This window comes from Pantherophis guttatus, chromosome 4 (genome assembly GCF_059756535.1).
Source record: "Pantherophis guttatus breed Tessera chromosome 4, ASM5975653v1, whole genome shotgun sequence".
NCBI lineage: Eukaryota > Metazoa > Chordata > Lepidosauria > Squamata > Colubridae > Pantherophis > Pantherophis guttatus.
Genome location: NC_142066.1, coordinates 113,254,900 through 113,274,798, shown reverse-complemented (window position 1 = coordinate 113,274,798; position 19,899 = coordinate 113,254,900). Strand labels below are relative to the sequence as shown.

Here is a 19,899-nt window from a genome sequence, read left to right as displayed (position 1 = left end):
ACCAAACAACACAAGGCATAGTAATATGTTACGATTGACAATGAAATTAATGGGTGACCAAAGTCTGCCTAATGTAGCAAAACTAGCTACGTTTAGAGTACCTGAATCATACTGATTCAACAATGGTAGTGTAATGTAAAAATGTTCAGAGTTTCTGGGATATTTAATCAGGTAAGGTGTTATAAGACGAGACTGTGAGTCCCTTGGAGGTGCTCAATATAACAGGATATGAGCTGCAATTTCAATGGTCCCTTCTCCACAGGGGCACAGCTTCATCTTATATGGAACTTTTTTATATTGGCCTTCCAGAACTGGTGTGGGCAGAGCATTCCAAAATACTAAAGTTAATGTCCTCCGAAATTTAGAGACAGTTATGTAATATAAATATCTTGCTGGTTTGTGATGGGGGGAGGTCCTGTCTGTTTAAGAAAACATTCTTGGGTAAAATGGGTTCTGTTGAATTTCTTGATCTTTAATATGTTGTTTAAATGCACTAAGTGCATGTTCATAGCCAACTATTAGGAACTCCTCCTGGGAGAGATGGCGAGGTTTGCGTTTTAATACAATAGCATTAATCCAAGTTAATTTATAGTTATTCTCCATAAGAAAGAGCTCAGGCCTGTGAGAAAGAACAGTAGTTTCAGCGTTATAATGTTGTAACAACAGTGTTACAATGCGGATACATGCACTAGTTTCTATCTTGAACAGGCCTGCTTCCTGCCGTAGAATATATTGGAAACAAAGGGGTCTACCCACATATTGCAGGCCCTTAGAAATTTAAACTGGAATTTTTCAAGAGGGGCAACAGAGAAATAGGGTCCTAGCTGGGCATCGAAGAATAGTTGTAAATGAGCCTTTCCTGAAAATAGCTTCGGTGCTGCTTGTATATACCATGCTCCTCTAGTGAAATAGAAAGATCGCAGTCACCGTTTTTTGAGAATTTTTTATAGCATAGTTTTGCTGCACACTGCATTTTGTGGAACAATAGAAAATCATGCCAGATATTTGAAGATTTTAACTTGTTCAATATTCTGGTCATTTATCCTCCAAGCATACTATTTAGGTTTCTCTGCAAAAAAAATATTGGTTTTACTACGACTGATTTTGAAAGCTTGCTCTGAGCAATACCTGGTCAAGGCAATAATTGGACTTAGTTTGAGTCCAATTAATGTTTGTGACAGAAGTGTTCTGTCATCTGCATATAACAAGATAGCAATATGCTTGTTTGCTAATTTTGGTGGGAGATTACTCTAATTGATTCATTCTGGCCACAAGTGAATTTATATATAAATTCATATTTATGGGGGCTAAAATACATACCTGCCTCACTCTTCTTTGGATTTGAATCTCATTAGTATACTGGCCTTGCATACTCCAATGGACTTTAAATCTGGAGGTTCTTATAGAGGTTATACATAAGCAAAAGTTATTGTCTATCAATGATGTCTAGCAATAGACACTGTCTAGAACAGGGCTCTCCAACTTTGGCAACTTTAAGACTTGTGGAATCATAAGCTTTAAGCTTTGCTGTCTGAGGAATTCTGGGAGTTGAAGTCCACAAGTCTTAAAGTTGCTAAGGTTGGGGACCCCTGGTCTAGAATACTGTCTATCAATACTGTCTTTCAATCAACAGACCCAGGAAACTACAGACCAATCAGCCTAACATCAATATCCGGGAAGATACTGGAAAAGATAATAAAAAAGCAGATCTGCCAATATCTAGAAACAAGTAAAGCAATCACTAGCAGTCAGCATGGGTTTGTTAAAAACAGATCATGCCAAACCAATCTTATTTCATTCTTCAACATAGTGACTAAATTAGTAGACTAGCGAAATACTGTGGACATAATATACTTAGACTTCAGCAAAGCATTCCACAAAGTAGACCACAACCTACTTCTTGGTAAACCAGAAAAAAGTGGGATAGATAGCATCACCACTAGATGGATTAGCAATTGGCTGACAAACCGTACTCAGCGAGTAGTCCTTAATGGGTCTAAGTCTACATGGAGAGATGTTAGCAGTGGTATGCCACAAGGTTCCACCTTAGTCCTAGTACTCTTCAATATCTTCATAAATGACTTAGATGATGGAATAGAAGGGGAACTTATCCTATTTGTAGATGATACTAAGCTGGCAGGAATAGCCAACACCCTAGAAGATAGGCTCAAGATTCAGATAGATGTTGACACTTGAACACTGGGCCCTATCTAACAAAATTAAATTCAGTGTAGAGAAAAGTAAAGTTCTACACTTAGACAAGAACAACCAAAAGTACACATATAGACTGGGTGAAACCAGGCTTAATAGAAATAACTGTGAGAGGGATCTTGGAGTCTTAGTGGACAACCAGCTAAATAGAGCCAGCAGTATGCAGTGGCAGCCAAAAAGCCCAATGCATTCCTAAACTGCATTAACAGGGATACAGACAAGGTCAAGGGAGGTACTAATACCCCTATGTAAAGCCTTAGTAAGACTACATCTAGAGTACTGCATCCAGTTTTGGTAGTCACACTGTAAAAAAGATGTTGAGACTCTAGAAAAAGTGCAGAGAAGAGCAACCAAGATGATTAGGGGACTGGAGACTAAAATATATGTAGAACGATTACAGGAACTAGGCATGGCTAGTCTAGTGAAGAGAAGAACCAGGGGAGACATGATACCAGAGTTCCAATATTTGAGGGGCTGCCACAAGGGGTCAAGCTACTTTCTAAAGCACTTGAAGGCCAGACAAGGAATAATGGATGGAAACTGAACAAGGAGAGATTTAACATGGAAATAAGGAGAAATTTTCTGACAGTGAAAGCAATCAACCAATGGAACAACTTGCCAACAGAAGTTGTGGGAGCTTCATCACTTGAGACTTTCAAGAAGAGATTGGACGGCCATTTGTCAGAAATGTTGTAGGGTCTCCTGTTTGGGGGGGGGGTTGGACTAGATGATCTACAAGGTTCCTTTCAACTCTGTTAATCTGTTAAATCTGGTGGTGTGTAGAAGTTTTGTCTCGAGCCTTGCTCTGGGAACTAAATGCAGACCTAAAATCAACAAATCCAGAATACAGTGTAGAATCTGCTTTAGATGTGTATTTTTCAGCCAGATGTTGAAATATAAGGGTATGTCCATATATAGAGTATCCAGACCTAAAGCCTATTTGCTTATCAGCCAGTTCTGAATCAGTGCAATCAACTAATTTATTATATAGATGTCTAGCATATAGCTTGCTTATTATGCTTAACAAGTTGTTAGACCTGTAACTTTCAAGCAAATATCGTGTGCCCTTTTTGTATATGGGCACAATAATAGCTAAGCTCCAGTCCTCAGGAATCTGTGCAGTGTGATCAATAATAAAGATAAAGCAGGCAGGCAAGAACAGGGGTCCATCAGCCTATACTGTTTCACAATATTTCAGGTGTAATAAAGTCGTTGCCTAGGGCTTTACCAGGCTTTAACTGTTTTACAAGCTTCTTTATTTCAGCATTTGTGACAGGGGCCCATTTGGGAAGCTTTGAAATCTGAATCAAATTTGGAGGGCTCTTCTTGTAGATATAATGCTCTGAAGTGGTTTTCCCACACAGATGCAGGTAAGAGGTGAGGAGTGGAAGAGATCTCTCGATTGAAACAGAAGCTATCAAATGCAATAATAAAGTGAAATTTCTGGTTTGGGAGGTCCTAGTAATTTTTTTAATCTTATTTTTAAGATTATTGCTTTCAGACTGGTTAGCTAAGTAAAATTTTTCTTCAGACATAATTAAATTCTGTAAGATCAGAGTATAATCAATAAGGGAGGGTCTTGAGCCAGCCCAATGAGAGAATTCACCACGGGTACTGATAGATCCATTCAATAAATGTAGAATTAGTTTGGTTTTAGTTTGTAGAAGGCAGAACGCCTTGTAACCTCCTTTAAATCTGTGAATTGTTGGGTTAATTCAGGGGGGCATTATAGCTGGTTCAGAAGGGTTTTGATGGAACTGGGTGAAAAGTGCCTTATCACTCAATCCTATCCTTGCATTGAAGTCACCTAAAACAATTACATAAGATGAGTTATTATTTGATATGAGAATACTTATCTATGCTTCAAATTTGGACTATAAACTATTAAATTGGGTTCTGTTTAGAGATGATGAATGATAAACAGTAATAATTTAACATTATTAAATTTTAACGGCATGGACATTGCATAATGCTTCATAGGATCTAGATGTATAACATTTAGGCGTAGCTTAATTGAGGCTTAATTGAGACTGTGTGCACAATTATTAGGCAAGTGAGTATTTTAACCATATTATCATTTTAATACATATTTTCCACCTCCAAGCTGTATAAACTTGAATTCTTTGTGGATATAAGCATATCAGGTGATGGGTATTTGCGTAATGAGGGTGGGTGTGGCCTAAGGAGATAAATACCCTATATCAAGGTATGCATAATTATTAGGCAGCTTCTTTTCCTCAGGCAAAATGGGCCAAAAATTATATTCAACTGACTCTGAAAAGTCAAAAATTGTGCAAAGTCTTTCAGAGGGATGCAGCACTCATTCTTGAAATTGCTAAGATGTTGGGACATGATCACAGAACCATCAAACATTTTGTTGCAAATAGTCAACAGAGTCACAAGAAACTTGTTGAGAAAAAAAGACTGCCAAAGGTTTGAGAAGAATCATATCATATGCTGTCATATTCCAGAATTGCAACCTACCTGAAGTGCCCAGAAGTACAAGGTGTTCAATGCTCAGAGACATGGCCAAGGTAAGGAAGGCTGAACAAGATACATAAGTTGAAACGGGAAGACTGGGCCAAGAAATATCTGAAGACAGATTTTTCAAAGGTTTTATGGACTGATGAGATGAGAGAGACTCTTAATGGATCAGATGGATGGGCCTGTGGCTGGATCAGTAACGGGCAAAGAGCTTCACTTCACTTAGACACCGGCAAGATGGAGGTGGGGTACTGGTATGGGCTGGTATTATTAAAGAAAGATGAGCTAGTTGGACCTTTTCGGGTTGAAGATGGACTCAAAATCAACTCCCAAACCTACTGCCAGTTTTTAGAAAATACTTTCTTCAAAGAAAAAGTCTTCAAGGAAAAATCTTTCAAGAAGACCATGATTTTTATTCAGGATAATGCTCCATTGCATGCTTCAAAGTACTCCACTGCATTGCTAGTCCGTAAAGACCTTAAAGATGAAAGAATAATGACATGGCCCCCTTCCTCACCTGACCTAAACTGTATTGAGAACTTGTGGGCTCTTCTTAAATGGGAGATTTATGATGAAGGAAAACAGTACACCTCTTTAAACAGTGTCTGGGAGGCTGTGGTTTCTGCTGCACAAAAAGTTGATTGTCAACAGATCAAGAAACTGACGGACTCCATGAATGGAAGTCTTACGACTGTTTTGAAAACAAGGGTGGCTATATTGGTCACTGGTTTTTTTTTTGAAATGTCAGAAATGTTTATTTGTACATTTTGAGTTGTTCGTTTATTATTCTCTCTTTAACAGACACAAATAAATGAGTGAGATTGGCAAATTTTGATTTTTCATTTAGTTGCATAATAATTCTGCACGCTAATAGTTGCCCAATAATTGTGAACACATAGATATTCTCCTAAGAAAGCCAAAATCTCACTTTTATTTTCTTAAATATTCAGGTTTGAGGCTTATTAACATTTTGGATTGACAAAGGGCACTGTAGTAGTTAAATAATAACATTAATTCTCCAAAATACAACTTGCCTAATAATTGTGCACACAGTGTACAGGTAGTCCTCTACTTATGATCACAGCTGAACCCAACATTTAGTTAAGTGAATTTTGCCCCACTTTACGATGTTTCTTACCACAGTTGAAAGTCAATCACTGTAGTTTTTAAGTTAGTAACATGGTTGTTAAGTGAATCTGGCTCACCCATTGACTTTGCTTGTCAGAAGTTTGCAAAAGGTGATACATGACCCCAGGGCACTGCAACTCTCATAAATAGGAGTCAGTTGTCAAGCATCCAAATTTTGATCATATGACCATGAGGATGCTGCAATGATCATAAATGTGAAAAACAGTCGTAAGTCGCTTTTTTCAGTGCCATTGTAACTTTGAATAGTCACTAAATAAACTGTTGTAAGTAGACGACTACCTGTACTTAAACCACCACACTATCTGCCTTATCCTGCTCCAGGAACTTGTGAAAGTGAAAAGGATTTGTACTCATTTACATACAGATTATTGTCAAGCCAAGTTTCTTGAAGCAGGAATAAGAGAATTCAGCAATGTAATTTGTAAACACAAAGTCTTGGCATTTCATGAAAAGATAGTTAGGAATTTAGGAGCATACAATTGTCATTCTGAATTCCCAATAGTGGCAACTGCTAAAGGCAGATCCTGAGGGACAGTGGAAACACAAATTACTTCATGGTGTTGGTTATTAAGATCAGCTGTTAAAGAAATCGTTTTATTATAAATGTCAAAGAAGTATCAGTATCAATATCGATAACAATACCTCTGGTATATACACAGTTATTTTGAGGTTCAACTTTCTTCTTCCTAGATGTAATTGTTGTTTTTCTTTCTCATGAGGGTCAGTATTACACAGACTCAGGTTTGGTACAGGTGTCTCTGGATCTGTGATCCCCGCTACTGCTGGTGATGATGCAGATATGAGAACAATAGAACATGATGTATTCAAATGTAACCAATGGTTCATGACTTGAATTTTCCTTGAGGTCTCTACTTGGCAAGGTAGCTTGCTTTATCCATTAAGTTCTTCACTAAATTGATTTCCTTTTGTTGTGATGTTTGTCTGCTGACAATGTGATTTGGGGCTAAAGCTCCTTCTTTTTTTGTTTTGTTTTGTTTTGTGGGGATACTGGAAAATGAGCTTGTCAGCTTTTCAGCAGAAGAGCAGCTAGGGGGTAGTATAGTATTGAAAGACTCAGTTGTAAGAGTCACTGACTGAAGCATTGATTTTACTGGCTCAAGTTTATATATGATGGTTTGTTGCTTTTCCTAGTGAGGTCGCCAAATAACTGTCCTAGTTCTTCCTCATCCTCCATAGAGTCGGCTGATGTCAGTATCTTTGTTTTAATTAAATCAAGGGCATTATGCCTCTTGTCTTATCTGAGTCTGACCTTGGAGTTGGTAGAACATTCTGCTGTATAGGTATTGGCTGGCTGATTTCATCAGCTCTAGGACTTGCTACCCTCCCTTATGTGATTGGCTCTCCTCCCCAAGTTTAGCAGAGGCTGTACACATGTAGGTGTAATTTGAAAGCCCCTTAAGAAATATCTGTTTAAAGATCATCGAAGAGAGTGTTAAATGACTAAAAGCTAGCTTTATTCTTTCAAGACCTTGCCATATGGAGCCAGGAGATTTCAGTAAGTTTGGCTGGAATATACTCTACGGGGAAGCAGTTGTGAAAGGGAGTAAAGTACTATTTTTATTTTTATTTTCCCACCTAACTTTGTTGAGAGGATTAATTACCACCTGCAGCAAAGTCCTGTGACGTTGAATAACTAGCTTATCCTTGGCAATTTCCATACATATGAGGACTTGTGCGTATGTGAGTATTTTGAGAGAGTTCTGGAGCAGCTGGATTGGTGACCGGCTTCATGTCAGATTTAGTTATATTATTTTCCATTATAGCTTTAAGTTTGTCTACTTTCTGATTGACATTTAATAGCTGGTTAGAAATTGCAATAATTGTTTTAGGAGTTAGTAGGCAGTTCTTAGCAACCTAATTTGCATCCATGTTTCAGTTTTTTTGTGGTTTTAAAGATGTCCTCTCCTCTTTCTCCTGTGGAAACTTCATCTTCAGAAGAAGAGAAATCACCTTCTTCCCAGTCATGTAGGGCATAAGATTTATTGATGAAGATTATGAGGGAGGGGAAGGGAAGGGAAAAGGGAGACTTATGTGCTATACTCTTGTGCTAGAATAAATTTTTCAGTTTCGGTTGTCTAGAAGTTGCTGCCACCTTAGAATGTTCAGAATGCTTGGAATTTTCTTTAATCTTTCTCTTTGAGTTCTTTTCTGTTCCTATCGTATATGTCTTGCAGTATCGAGTGCAGTTAGACTCCAGGCTCTAAAATGCTGGCTAACCTTTATTCTAAAGTTCTAAAATTATTAAGCCCAAGTGTGAAAAATAGTCATAAGTCACTTTTCTCAGTACTGTTTAAGTTAGAATGGTTACTAAACAAATGGTTGTAAGTCGAGAACTGCCTGTATTTTAAAAGGTCTGCTAAACCCATATTGATGGTTGTTTAGATTCTTACCTCATACTGGAAATATTTTTATATGTGTGAGGTTTTTTGATGCAACATCCACCTGGATCTTGATTTCAAATGGCTTAACTCTGGCTTTCTTTCTCTGTTAGTCATTAACCATCCGCCTATGGTGAGATCTGTTTCATATAGTTCAAGTCCCTCATCTTTGGAACAACCCAGTGGAGGAACTATGAGTCCTGCTTCCAAATCTGCTTCTGGCCAGGACCAAAACCTAGGTAATATAAATACCAAAGGATTGTGTTTGTTTTGCTAATTGTAAATATTATAGAGCTTTTTTCAAAATCAACTCCTATGAAATACATACAAAGTGAAGAAGAATAGAGCTGTGGATGGCTGTTCTCCATAATGCGATATCAATAAGAGTTTATAGGAATTAAGTGTTTTTCACAATTTCTAAAGATAAATGAGTTTTGATGTAACAATTATAATTGCTTTAATGATTGTGCAGATGATCGTCTCATATTGCCTTCAGGAAGAGCTATGACATATTTATATATGGAAACAGGCCAGCTATCAGTTAAAGCTAGGGCAACAATACTATACAAAAATATCTTAAAATACTGTAGATCAATACACTAGTGAATTGTGTTTACCAAAATTATGGAGTAGCCAGATAAATATTAATGCAAGCAGACCACAATGTGTGTAATGATCTTTTATCATATCCCAAATCAATTTAGTTTGCAAGTAAAATAAAAATGCTAAGTAATGTGGCTACAAGCCATACTGAGGGTCAATGAATGACTGCTATTTTATAAATGGGAAATAATTTTTAATCCACTGTCTGAATGCAAAACCAAATGATAATTATGATATTCCTTTCTTATTCTCTGAAGAATTTCAGTGGATTGGGTTCCAGATTTGGTTATATTTAAAAACAGCTTCCCTAGCATGTATATTTTAGACCTATAATTGGTATAGCATTGACTTAAATCAAGTACTGTCTTGCGAGAATTGAACCTTCACATTCTTTATAATAACTCAAAGAGCATAAATGCTTCCTAAAAAAGCTTTGAGGTATATAAAAGATTCTAGGCATTCTTTGTTGCGGCCCCCATTGGAACTTCCAATCCTTAGGGATTTGGGAAGTCCGCTCCCAGCCATTGGTAATATGGAGAGTTGGACATTGATGAGATGGTAAATACAATTGAATTTCTGTTATTATATTGTTGAATATAATTTGTTTGCTTATTTAACTCAACAATCAAATATTTTTCAACAATGAGTAAAGTAATTCAATATTTTTTTGGTTCTGGTAAGATACAACATTTGGATTTTATTTTATTGTTAAATAATTATTTTGTTTCAACTTCATTATTTAGGAGAAAAAAGAAAAAATAATGAAGGTTATTCTGCGGAGAATGCTAAGAAGCCACGGGTTATAGGTGATATTCCTTTTGAACTGATCAACGAAGTGATGTCAACTATTACAGATCCAACAGCAATGCTTGGTCCAGAGGTGAGAAATGTACTTTTCAGAATTAATGAATGTCAAATATAAGGATAGCACATTACATTTTCTAACTACAGTATCAATAGGTTTATTGTCATACCAAGACTTTTTTTTTTATTTCAACACTATTGAACTGATTTTAATTTGAAGGCAGTTTTTCTTTATTAATACATTAATAGAATTTAGCCTAAGTAGGTGTCTCATATTGCCTGGACTTTAATTCCTAGAATTCCTAATTAATATGACCATAGCTAAGAATTCTGGGATTATTAAAAGTAGTAAAATGTATCCAAACACATTAAGCTGCTAGTATTTATACATATACAACATGTAAGTATTGTACTGTATGTACACAATAGAAAATGACAAGTTTAAAAATAAATTTTAACTTAAAGGATATTTTTAATGGCATACCTAGCACATAATTTCATTCAACCATCTTGTCTTTTTGGATGTGACTCAATTTTACAATTTTCATTTCAAAATGTGCTCATATTTAGAAGGGGAATTGTTCATATGGATTATACTATACAGTATATCCAGACATATGAAAAAAATTAATCAAGATCTTATCTAAAGCAAATTTATAATGTTTCATGAATTTGCTAGATTTACTTAATTTATAGTCTGCTCAACTCCTAAATGATGCTGAGCAGCATACAATTAAAAACTCAGCATATAAGAAGATCAAAATAAATCATATCATATCAAATTAAAAAAATCATATAAAAAAACAAAACAAAAAAAGGATCCAAAGCCTGTCTCTAAACTTTATCCTATAACATGGCTCATCATTAGATTTTCATTAGATTACTTTGAGGATATGTGAATATTAAATTCTCATTTATTTGTTTTAGATCCTTTTCTTCTGTTCCCCCCACTTTTCTCTTCTATCTCCACTAAGCATTGTCAAGAAATTGAGAGAAAATGTGACTGCTTGGCTTCTGTTTACATTCTACACTCCTATGAACCCATTACTAGATCTTTGTGTCTCAGGGGTCATCAAGAGCTAGTAGAGTTGTAAGAAAGGATGAAGGGGCAGAATTTATGCATTGGGCAACTTTTGTATGTAGCTAGTCAGCCAAGTTGTTAAAGAAGGCATACTTTGCATAGTTCTCACCATCTTTAGAACATTTCTTTCTGCATGTTGTAATCATTAACATTATACAGATAGTCCTTGACTTATGATCATAATTGGGATCAGAAATCTAGTTGTACGTCATTGGCAGTTATAAATCAAGACACCCAGGTGACTGGGCCTACTTTTGACATTTTTCGAAGCAGTCATTAAATGAATCATGCAATTGTTAAGCAAACAAGTTGTTTTTTGCTGGAAACTGGCAAAAAAAAAATCTTACAAATTGCCATCACATGACCTCAGGATGGTGCAACCAGCCATAAAATTGAGCTGGTTGCCATGTGCCCAAAATATGCCAGACCATTGGGAGCAACATTTTATGGTGATCAGAAATGCTTTACAGGCCATAAAGCACTTCTTTCAAGGCCATCATAACTTCACAGTCATAAAAAGACTGATTGCAACTTGAAGACTATCGCTATGGTTGATACTAAATAATTCAAGGGTATTTTTTGAAATGCAAAACAAACAACTGACTGCTGGCTATTTAATATTATCTAAATTTAGATGTTTGTAATTGAGAAGATATATTAAAGCAGCAACCTCCAACCTTTTGGGTGCCAGGGACCACTTCCATGGGGGGCAGTTTTTCCATGGACTGGGGGGTGTATGGTTTCATGTGCTGCCTGGATCCTGTGCGTGCATGAATGGTGCTTCACTCACTTAGGCGGTCCAGTTTCTGGTGAGCTGTTGACTGGTGTTGGTCATGACCCAGGGGTTGGCGACCCCTGTATTAAAGGACACAAGTAATGTTGAATGATATTTTGTTTTACCTTTCAAGTAGGAATTATGTTAGGTTTTTCATTTTTTTAAAGTATTAGATATAAGCTGATTGACAGAAATATTCTTTTGTATACCAAGAACTTGTAATGGATTTTTAAAACTTTTTTTTTATATGGTAAACATTTAGCCTAATAATTTATTAAATATTTAGCCTGAATTGCTGGATATTTTTCAGATTGTTAGTTACTCAGTTAGAGATGCAACCTGGAACAGAAGAATGTGTCATCAAACCAGATGGAAAAGATTTCCAACTCTATTTACCGAGATGTGTATTAACTACATATGAAAAGGAAAAAAAGGATTCCTAAAATAAATGTTGAATCATTTTTCATTGTTTTTTTTTTCTTAAAGCAGACTAATTTTCTGTCTGCACACTCAGCCCGGGATGAAGCTGCAAGATTGGAAGAGCGTAGGGGAGTGATTGAATTTCATGTGATTGGAAATTCCTTAAATCAAAAACCAAATAAAAAGATTATGATGTGGCTGGTTGGTTTACAAAATGTATTCTCACATCAGCTACCCAGAATGCCAAAAGAGTATATTACTCGTCTAGTCTTTGATCCGTGAGTATCATCTCTATTTTTTTTCTCAAAGGAAAAGATAGGATAAGAAAGGGGATAATATTTATTGAATGGATTTGTCATTTTTAATAGGTGAAAACAAGCTTTTAAATCTGATTTGGGACTTGGAACAACAACAGTAACAACAAGGAAGATGACAAGTTAGGTATCTAGATAGCTAGGTGTCCATTTGGCAAAGTGTAGTGGTTGTAATTTTTTGGATAGAATTCTCAAACTTTGACAGGCTAAAAGATAGAGCTAAAGATTGGGATTTGGATTTAGTGATTAATTGTAAAGTTTGTTCCAAATAATGAGAAATAGGAAATACTTACTCTTTCACAGAGATGATTTATCATTGGAACAGGAAAGACAATTTGGGCAATTCTTGCTCCTTTCCAAAATGTTCTCTGGAAAGTTGGTGCAGGAATTGCAGGTACAATTGCCTTCTATCACATCAACTTGTATTATATTAATATTAATATTTGGCTCTTCAAAATTATCAGTCAATAAGATGTCTCTAGTACTGCCTCTTAAAAACTCCTTTTTATTTATTTTATTTATTTTATTTTATTACATTTTTATACCGCCCTTCTCCTGCTGGACTCAGGGCGGTGAACAGCCAAGAATAAAAAACATCCAATACAAAATTTAAAATTATTAAAAGAATTAAACAAATTTTGGACCAAATTTAAAACATCCCAACTAAAATCCGTTACAATTAAATTATCTAAGGACGGGGTTTTGCCAGCCCAGCTTGGTGAAATAGAAAAGTTTTGAGGGCACGGCGAAAAGCATGGAGATCTGATATCTTACGTATCTCCGGGAGCAGGTCGTTCCAGAGGGCAGGTGCTGCCACAGAGAAGGCCCTCCCCCTGGGGGTCGCCAGCCAACATTGCCTGGCTGACGGCACCCTGAGGGGTCCTTCTCTGTGGGAGCGAACTGGCCAGTGGGAGGCCATTGGTGGCAAAAGGCGGTCCCGAAAGTACCCAGGCCCTGTGCTTTTATCTGCTTAGTAAACATCCTTAAAGCCCTTCAAAACAAAAGACTTGGCTATTTGTAAGATTGCCTGCCTCCAATTAACTCTGTTTGCCCCATGACATCTAGCAGAAGGATGAGCATGCTTCAAGTCCCTTTCACGAAAAAAAAAGTTACCTATTTGTGACCTAAGAATTGTGCCTTCTCCATGATATGTCTGGGCATGTTTGTTTCATGTTTCAAAAGATTTGAAACATTATCAAGATAATTGTTTTTTGCAGTTTGAAATTTATTCAGTATAAAAAATGTGTTGAAAAGATCGTCAGAAAAGGAGACCTGCCAGAAACTAAGACAATCAATCAGGAAGAGGCATTCTTCATTTTTCTGGCAAACTTTCAGAAAAACTACTAGCCTTTGCACTCAATCACATACTAATTCAAGCCCTGCTAGGAGTATTTTAGAAGTTTATATGGACCCTGCTAGTAACATGAACAAAAGTGTGACTGATCTGGACCAGAGTGTGACTGACTTGGACCAAGTTCAGAATTGGCTCTCTGTCTTTGTGAAACAAGAGGAGAAGGAATGCCTACAATTCTGGGAAAGGCTTGAATGATGTTGATAAACTACAGGCTGAAAATCCAATTCTTCCCAGTCAGACTAGTTCTTTTAGTTTTAATAGACAATTTTCTTTCTCTCTGGAAAATTGTCTATTAAAACTAAAAGAGCTAGTCTGACTGTCCCTGGAAACACGACACAGAATGGAAGTTGGCATTATTCAATAGAGCTGTTTCCATCTTGAAGAAATAAGTTGTTATTCCAGTATAATAAGATGGAACAGTAGATAATGATTTGAAAGGGAACCTAGAGAATGCAATCAGAATATTTTACATTGACTTAGTATCAGTTTTCTGGGCACCTTCTTTTGAAAATAAAATCTAATCTAGTATCAAAATCTATGCAAAAATATTCTATTTATAATCACTATGACTATAAATGCACCAGTGGTGGGCATTATTAATGGATATATGGTTTATATTTCAAAATGTATTACTACAGGAAACACAAGACCCTTGCATTAATAAAGGATGGCCGTGTGATTGGTGGTATCTGTTTCCGGATGTTCCCATCTCAAGGATTTACAGAAATAGTTTTCTGTGCTGTGACTTCTAATGAACAAGTCAAGGTAAAAGTAATATTAATTGCATTATCAAACAAGTGTATTGTACAATGTGCAGGTTTAATTGGATTTAATGTGACTCCATAGTCCTGAACTTAATCAAATGGCAAAAATTATTCTTCTGCCCAAATTGCAGTTTACTTTTTAAAAAAGAACCAGAAGACTGAATAAAACACATGGCAAAGTAACATTCTCTTGTGACTTAATTCTACTTACACCACATATAAGGAAATTTACTTCTGTGTGTCAGTAATAAATGTAGTATTTATATAAGTCTTCCATCTTATTTCCAGTTTTGTCCCAGTGCAAATAATGAGACATATAAGATAAAAGAGGATGGGTAGGAAATTATGTGCACAATTGGAATATTTTTTATCTTTGCTGAGTGTGGTTGAAGTATACCAAAAGTCACAACGTAGTGTAAGGGGTGTGAGTATTACTATAATAATGTTAATTATAATATTGAGAAATCTCTGTTTCCCAACTTTTAGACTCTGCCTATAATAATGGAATTATTCTTCTTTACTAAATTTTATTAAACAATTAGTTCTATTAGGAAGATATGTGATGTTTACTAATCATTCAAAAAGTTTTGTGCATTCAAAGGTCAGAATAACTAATCATTAGATAACAGATCTTGAATGAACTATAATGATGATCTACTCTTGCTCATTGCAGGAAACTATTATATCCTGAAATGGTATGTCTGATTTTATCGTATGCTGGTTGCTTAGTTAGTAACCTAACCGAACAGAATGATCAAGGAAATTTAACCTCAACGGTATGCTAAGTCTAATGTCTTAGCAGTCTAAGTAAATAGAAAGCAAAATGTCCAAAAACAACAAACAAAACAAAACAAAACAAACAAAACAAAGAAGCTTTGGTCTAAAGCAGGTGAATTAATAATGAAACTTACATGCACATGGACATGCAAAAGTAATAATGCAGTCTGATTGTGGGAATGTCCCGCAAACTTTACATCACGTTGTGAAAGAATACCCCTTCAGAAGGTTCCCTGGTCCCTGTACTATCTCGAGGGCACTGCTGTCCAATGGCTAAATGATCTAGATAATCGGCCATAGCCTTAAGTACTCTAGTAATTGCTCATACATAATTTTATTTTATTAATAATTTTATTCATCATTCATATTGGGCATTTTTAAAATAATTCACTGTGTTGGCGTTTTATATTTTGATGTACATTTTATATGCCTTTTAAAAAAAATTATGCACCACCCCAATGATGCCCTTGAAGTGATGTCCCGGTGCCTGGAGGCTGTATGGATCTGGATGGGGAAAAAACAGACTCAGGTTCAACCCATCCAAGACCGAGTGGCTGTGGTTTCCGACATCCCGATATAGTCAGTTGGTGCCCTCACTGACTATTGGGGGTGAGTTGTTGGCCCCCACGGAGAGGGCTCGCAACTTGGGTGTCCTCCTGGACTCACAGCTGTCTTTAGAAGAGCATTTGACGGCTGTGGCCAGGAGGGCATTTTATCAGGTTCGCCTGATTCGCCAGTTGCGTCCCTTTCTGGATTGGGACTCGTTAAATACGGTCACTCATGCCCACGTCACTTCCCGCCTGGACTACTGCAATGCTCTCTACATGGGGCTCCCCTTGAGGAGCACCCGGAGGCTCCAGCTGGTCCAGAATGCGGCTGCGCGGGTGGTTATGGGAGCGACATGGCGCTCCCATGTGACCCCCCTCCTGCGCGAGCAGCACTGGCTCCCGGTGGTCTTCCGGGTGCGCTTCAAGGTTTTGGTTACTACCTTTAGAGTGCTCCATGGCTTAGGACCGGGGTATCTACGAGACCGCCTTCTGCCACCAGTAGCCTCTCACCGACCAGTACACTCCCATAGAGAGGGGCTTTTTAGGGTGCCGTCGGTCAAACAGGGGGAGAGCCTTCTCTGTGGGGGCACCCGCCATCTGGAACAAGCTCCCCCCGGAGATACGGAGGATCCCGGATCTGCGCACTTTCTGCCTTGCTCTCAAAACATTCTTATTCCGGACTTCCGGCAGTGACGTCATCGTGTTAGGGGCGAAAGGAACGGCTCTCCGTTCTCCAAGTCCCTAATATCGCCGATCTAGGAGCCGATTTAGGCACTATTGACCTTGGATAGGTCAATAGAAAAAAGGGGAAATTCCGAGGACCTCGGGGAGGACAGCAATCCCCCCGAAGGTTCAGGAAACCCCCCTTAATCCTGATCGGGGAAAAACCAGCCACCCGGCTGGCCAGAAACGTTGACAGCTGACTAAGAGGGAAGCGAAAATCAAATAAAGAAGACTTCGGTGGAAAGATCGGGAAAGAAAAAAGTTCAAAAGGTATATTTACAACCCATAACGGGAAATTCGAAGGCGGAAGAAGTTAAAACTCCAACTAAGAAGCTAGATAGCGGCGACTGAGAAATAAGCGGAGACGGCTTCCATTTTGACAGTGACAGCGCACAATTTAGCAGCCGGCGAAAGCGGAGGAAATTTAGGAGGAGAAAGCGAGCCCAGATAAGCTTTGGATTTCGAATACACAGCCACAGAGGAGAGACGGAATTTAAGGAGAGAAAGGGGGTTAATTTGACAGACTTTGTGGAAGCGATAATGAGACATTTTACAAACATTTGATATCGGAAGAGAGAGCGCCAGGAAAACTTCGTTTAAAGTGGAGATCAGTGTCTTTTGGAGATAAACTAAATTAGTTTAAGCAGAATATTTTTCTTGGGACTCTTGGACCTTTGGACCTTGGAGATTTAGAGGTTTGGACCTAAGTTTCGGGATTTGGATTATTCTACCCTTTACTCCTTTTCTCTCTCTGCTGAAAGGTGGACACTTGGGGGTTTTTGAAGCTTTGGTGGACATTGGACACTCAATCTAAAAATATTTGGACATTGGATACTGGACTTTGAACTTTGGACTTTGAACAATAAATAAGAAATAAGAAAGATACAAATTTGGGAAGAAGAGAGAGAGAAGAGAGTGATCCAGAAAAAAAGAAGAAGAAGAATCAACTGTAAAGTATAATTAATTGTATTAAAAGCTGATAACAAATTAGTGATTAAGAACTATAGAAGGCATTAATATTAAATGTATTGTTTGTGAAATCTATATAATCTTATATATTATATAATATATACTATATATATAACTGTTAATTTAATTTTATATTTACTCTTAATATATAACTATATTTATCTTAGTGCTATATTTTATCTTGGTAGTTAAATATTATATCTCGCTACATGTCTAGCTTTGAAAACTATATCAGACAGATTAATTGATTTTAGGATTGAAATTAAGGTAATTGATTTGATAAATACTAATTAATAGTACTTAACAATTAATTTAAATAAGATTGTAAATAACCAAATATAAGGATAGTTAACTGATGAATTGCTGAAGTATTAGACTTTTCCCTCGCTTCCCCCCCCTTATATTCTACCCCTATGCTTAGAGAGTAATACAGACTAGACAGTTATTATGAATTGAAGATCTCTGTAAAATATCGAAAAAGGGAAAATAGAACTTATAGATAAATTTACATACAGATAGTGATAGTGTGACAGGGGAACCTATCCTAGTTGCTTATTTTCTGGGATTACCGGGACTATTGAAAGCCACTAACCATACAAAAATCCCAAAAGAAATAGAACAACCTAAATAGAAATCAGTATATGAGATTCTGGGAGAAGATATTAAAAGAAATACAAATGGCAACTACAAGCTCAACAACAATCTCTAAGTTAAGTAAGAAAATACCATCAAGCCAGATGATACTTACGGCCTCCCCAATACAACAAAAAATAGCTGAAACCACGGAAAAGGATAAAGCAGTTCCCACCCTTAGTATGCCAAACATTCATTCCATATTAACGACGATCCAGGAAGGAATGAATAAAATGCAAGAGACTATGGCCCATAACCATGAGGAGACAAGGAAAAATCATGAGGAACTAAGGATGGATGTGGGAGAGATAAAGGATAATATTAGGAACATGGACGAGAAGATAGGAAAGATACAACATAAAATGGAGGAAAATGAACAGAGGATTTGTAAGGTGGAGGAGAGAATAGAATATACAAATAAGAAAATGGAGAGGATGGAATATGACCAAGCAGCTACAAATAAGGATCTAGAGGACACAGTATCATATCTTGAGATGGAGAAGGCATCCTTCTACTTAAGGTTCCAGAATGTAGAAGAGCAAAAGGAGGAGGACTTAGGGGAAATCATGACTGAGATACTCTCTGAAGTGACCCAGAGGAACAAGGAAGAGATTCGAAGTGGAATAGACGAAATCTATAGAGTCCACACGAACTACGCCCGGAGAAATAAACTGCCAAAGGAAATACATATCAGATTTACAAAAAAAATCCTTAAAAGAAGAGATCTATAGGAAGATGAGAGAGGATACAGCTATGTATAAGGGAAGAGAGATTTTAACCCTCAAACAGATACCAAAAAGGACGAGGGACCAAAGAAGGAACTACAACTTCTTAACGGCACAATTAAATAAATTTAAAATAAAGTTCCGCTGGCTAATACCGGAGGGTTTACTAATTTCCTGGGAAGACAAAAAATACAGAATTGATAACGTAGGAAAAGCACAGGACTTCTTTGATCAACACTTCGCGCTGGAGGAGGAGCAAGAGAGCAGAAAAGAAGAGGGTCCTAAGAGGCAAGAGGAATGGCGGACAGAGAAAGAAGGAAGAGACCAAGAAGAGGGGAGAAGATTGGAAAGAGAAAGAATGGAGAGAGAGGGAGCGAGGGAAAAGACGCAAATGATACTTAGAAACAACAAAAGATTGCAATCAACGGATAAATAAATAAAGAGAGATGGAAAAAGAGCTAAAACTCATCTCAATCAACATAAACGGACTTAATTCACCAGCAAAAAGAAAACACACATTCACAAAACTTCAAAAATTAGAAATGGATATTATAACACTCCAAGAGGTACATATTAAAAGACAGCATCAAAAACTATTGGATAATCAAAGATTAGGAAGACTATATGCAGCGCTTGGAGACCAAAAAAAGAGAGGAGTCGTAATATATGTGAAGAAATACCTAAAAACAAAACAAATATATGCAGACACAGAAGGACGTTTCTTAATAATAGAAATACAAACAGAATCCAAAACAATAGTATTAATATCTATATATGCACCCAACGTAAATCAAAATGATTTTTTCAAAAAGCTACACAATATAATTAAAGACCTGGAGTACGAAGCTATCTGTATGGTAGGAGACTTCAACGCAATCACGGACATAGAAAAAGATTACCGAAGTACCAAACAAAGTAAAACCAGAAAGAAAACTCTACCGGAATCCTTCAAGGATATGATCAATGAACTACACCTGCATGATGTATGGAGAGAGGCAAACATGCAAACGAAACAATACACATATTATTCAAACCCACATCAGTCATGGTCTAGGATCGACATGGCCTGGATGACTTCAGACCTCAGAGAGGAGGTAAAAGATATCGAAATAGCAGCAAACACCTGGGCAGATCATAACCCCATTAGAATAATATGGAAGGGACAT

The 19,899-nt window shown here is 37.0% G+C and overlaps 1 protein-coding gene across 5 annotated transcripts in view; it reads left to right on the top strand.

The window, feature by feature from the left end:
• KAT2B (lysine acetyltransferase 2B) overlaps positions 1-19,899 on the top strand; it is a 111,791-nt gene that overhangs the window by 67,510 nt on the left and 24,382 nt on the right. For 3 of the 5 annotated variants that reach the window (XM_087892575.1, XM_034402237.3, XM_060685756.2), the window contains 4 exons: positions 8,357-8,482; positions 9,590-9,726; positions 11,993-12,204; positions 14,233-14,359. In XM_087892575.1, coding sequence (XP_087748701.1) covers positions 8,357-8,482; positions 9,590-9,726; positions 11,993-12,204; positions 14,233-14,359 — 602 coding nt within the window. The remainder of the gene's footprint in view (positions 1-8,356; positions 8,483-9,589; positions 9,727-11,992; positions 12,205-14,232; positions 14,360-19,899) is intronic. The other 2 variants (XM_087892576.1, XM_034402238.3) reach the window with 1 other exon arrangement.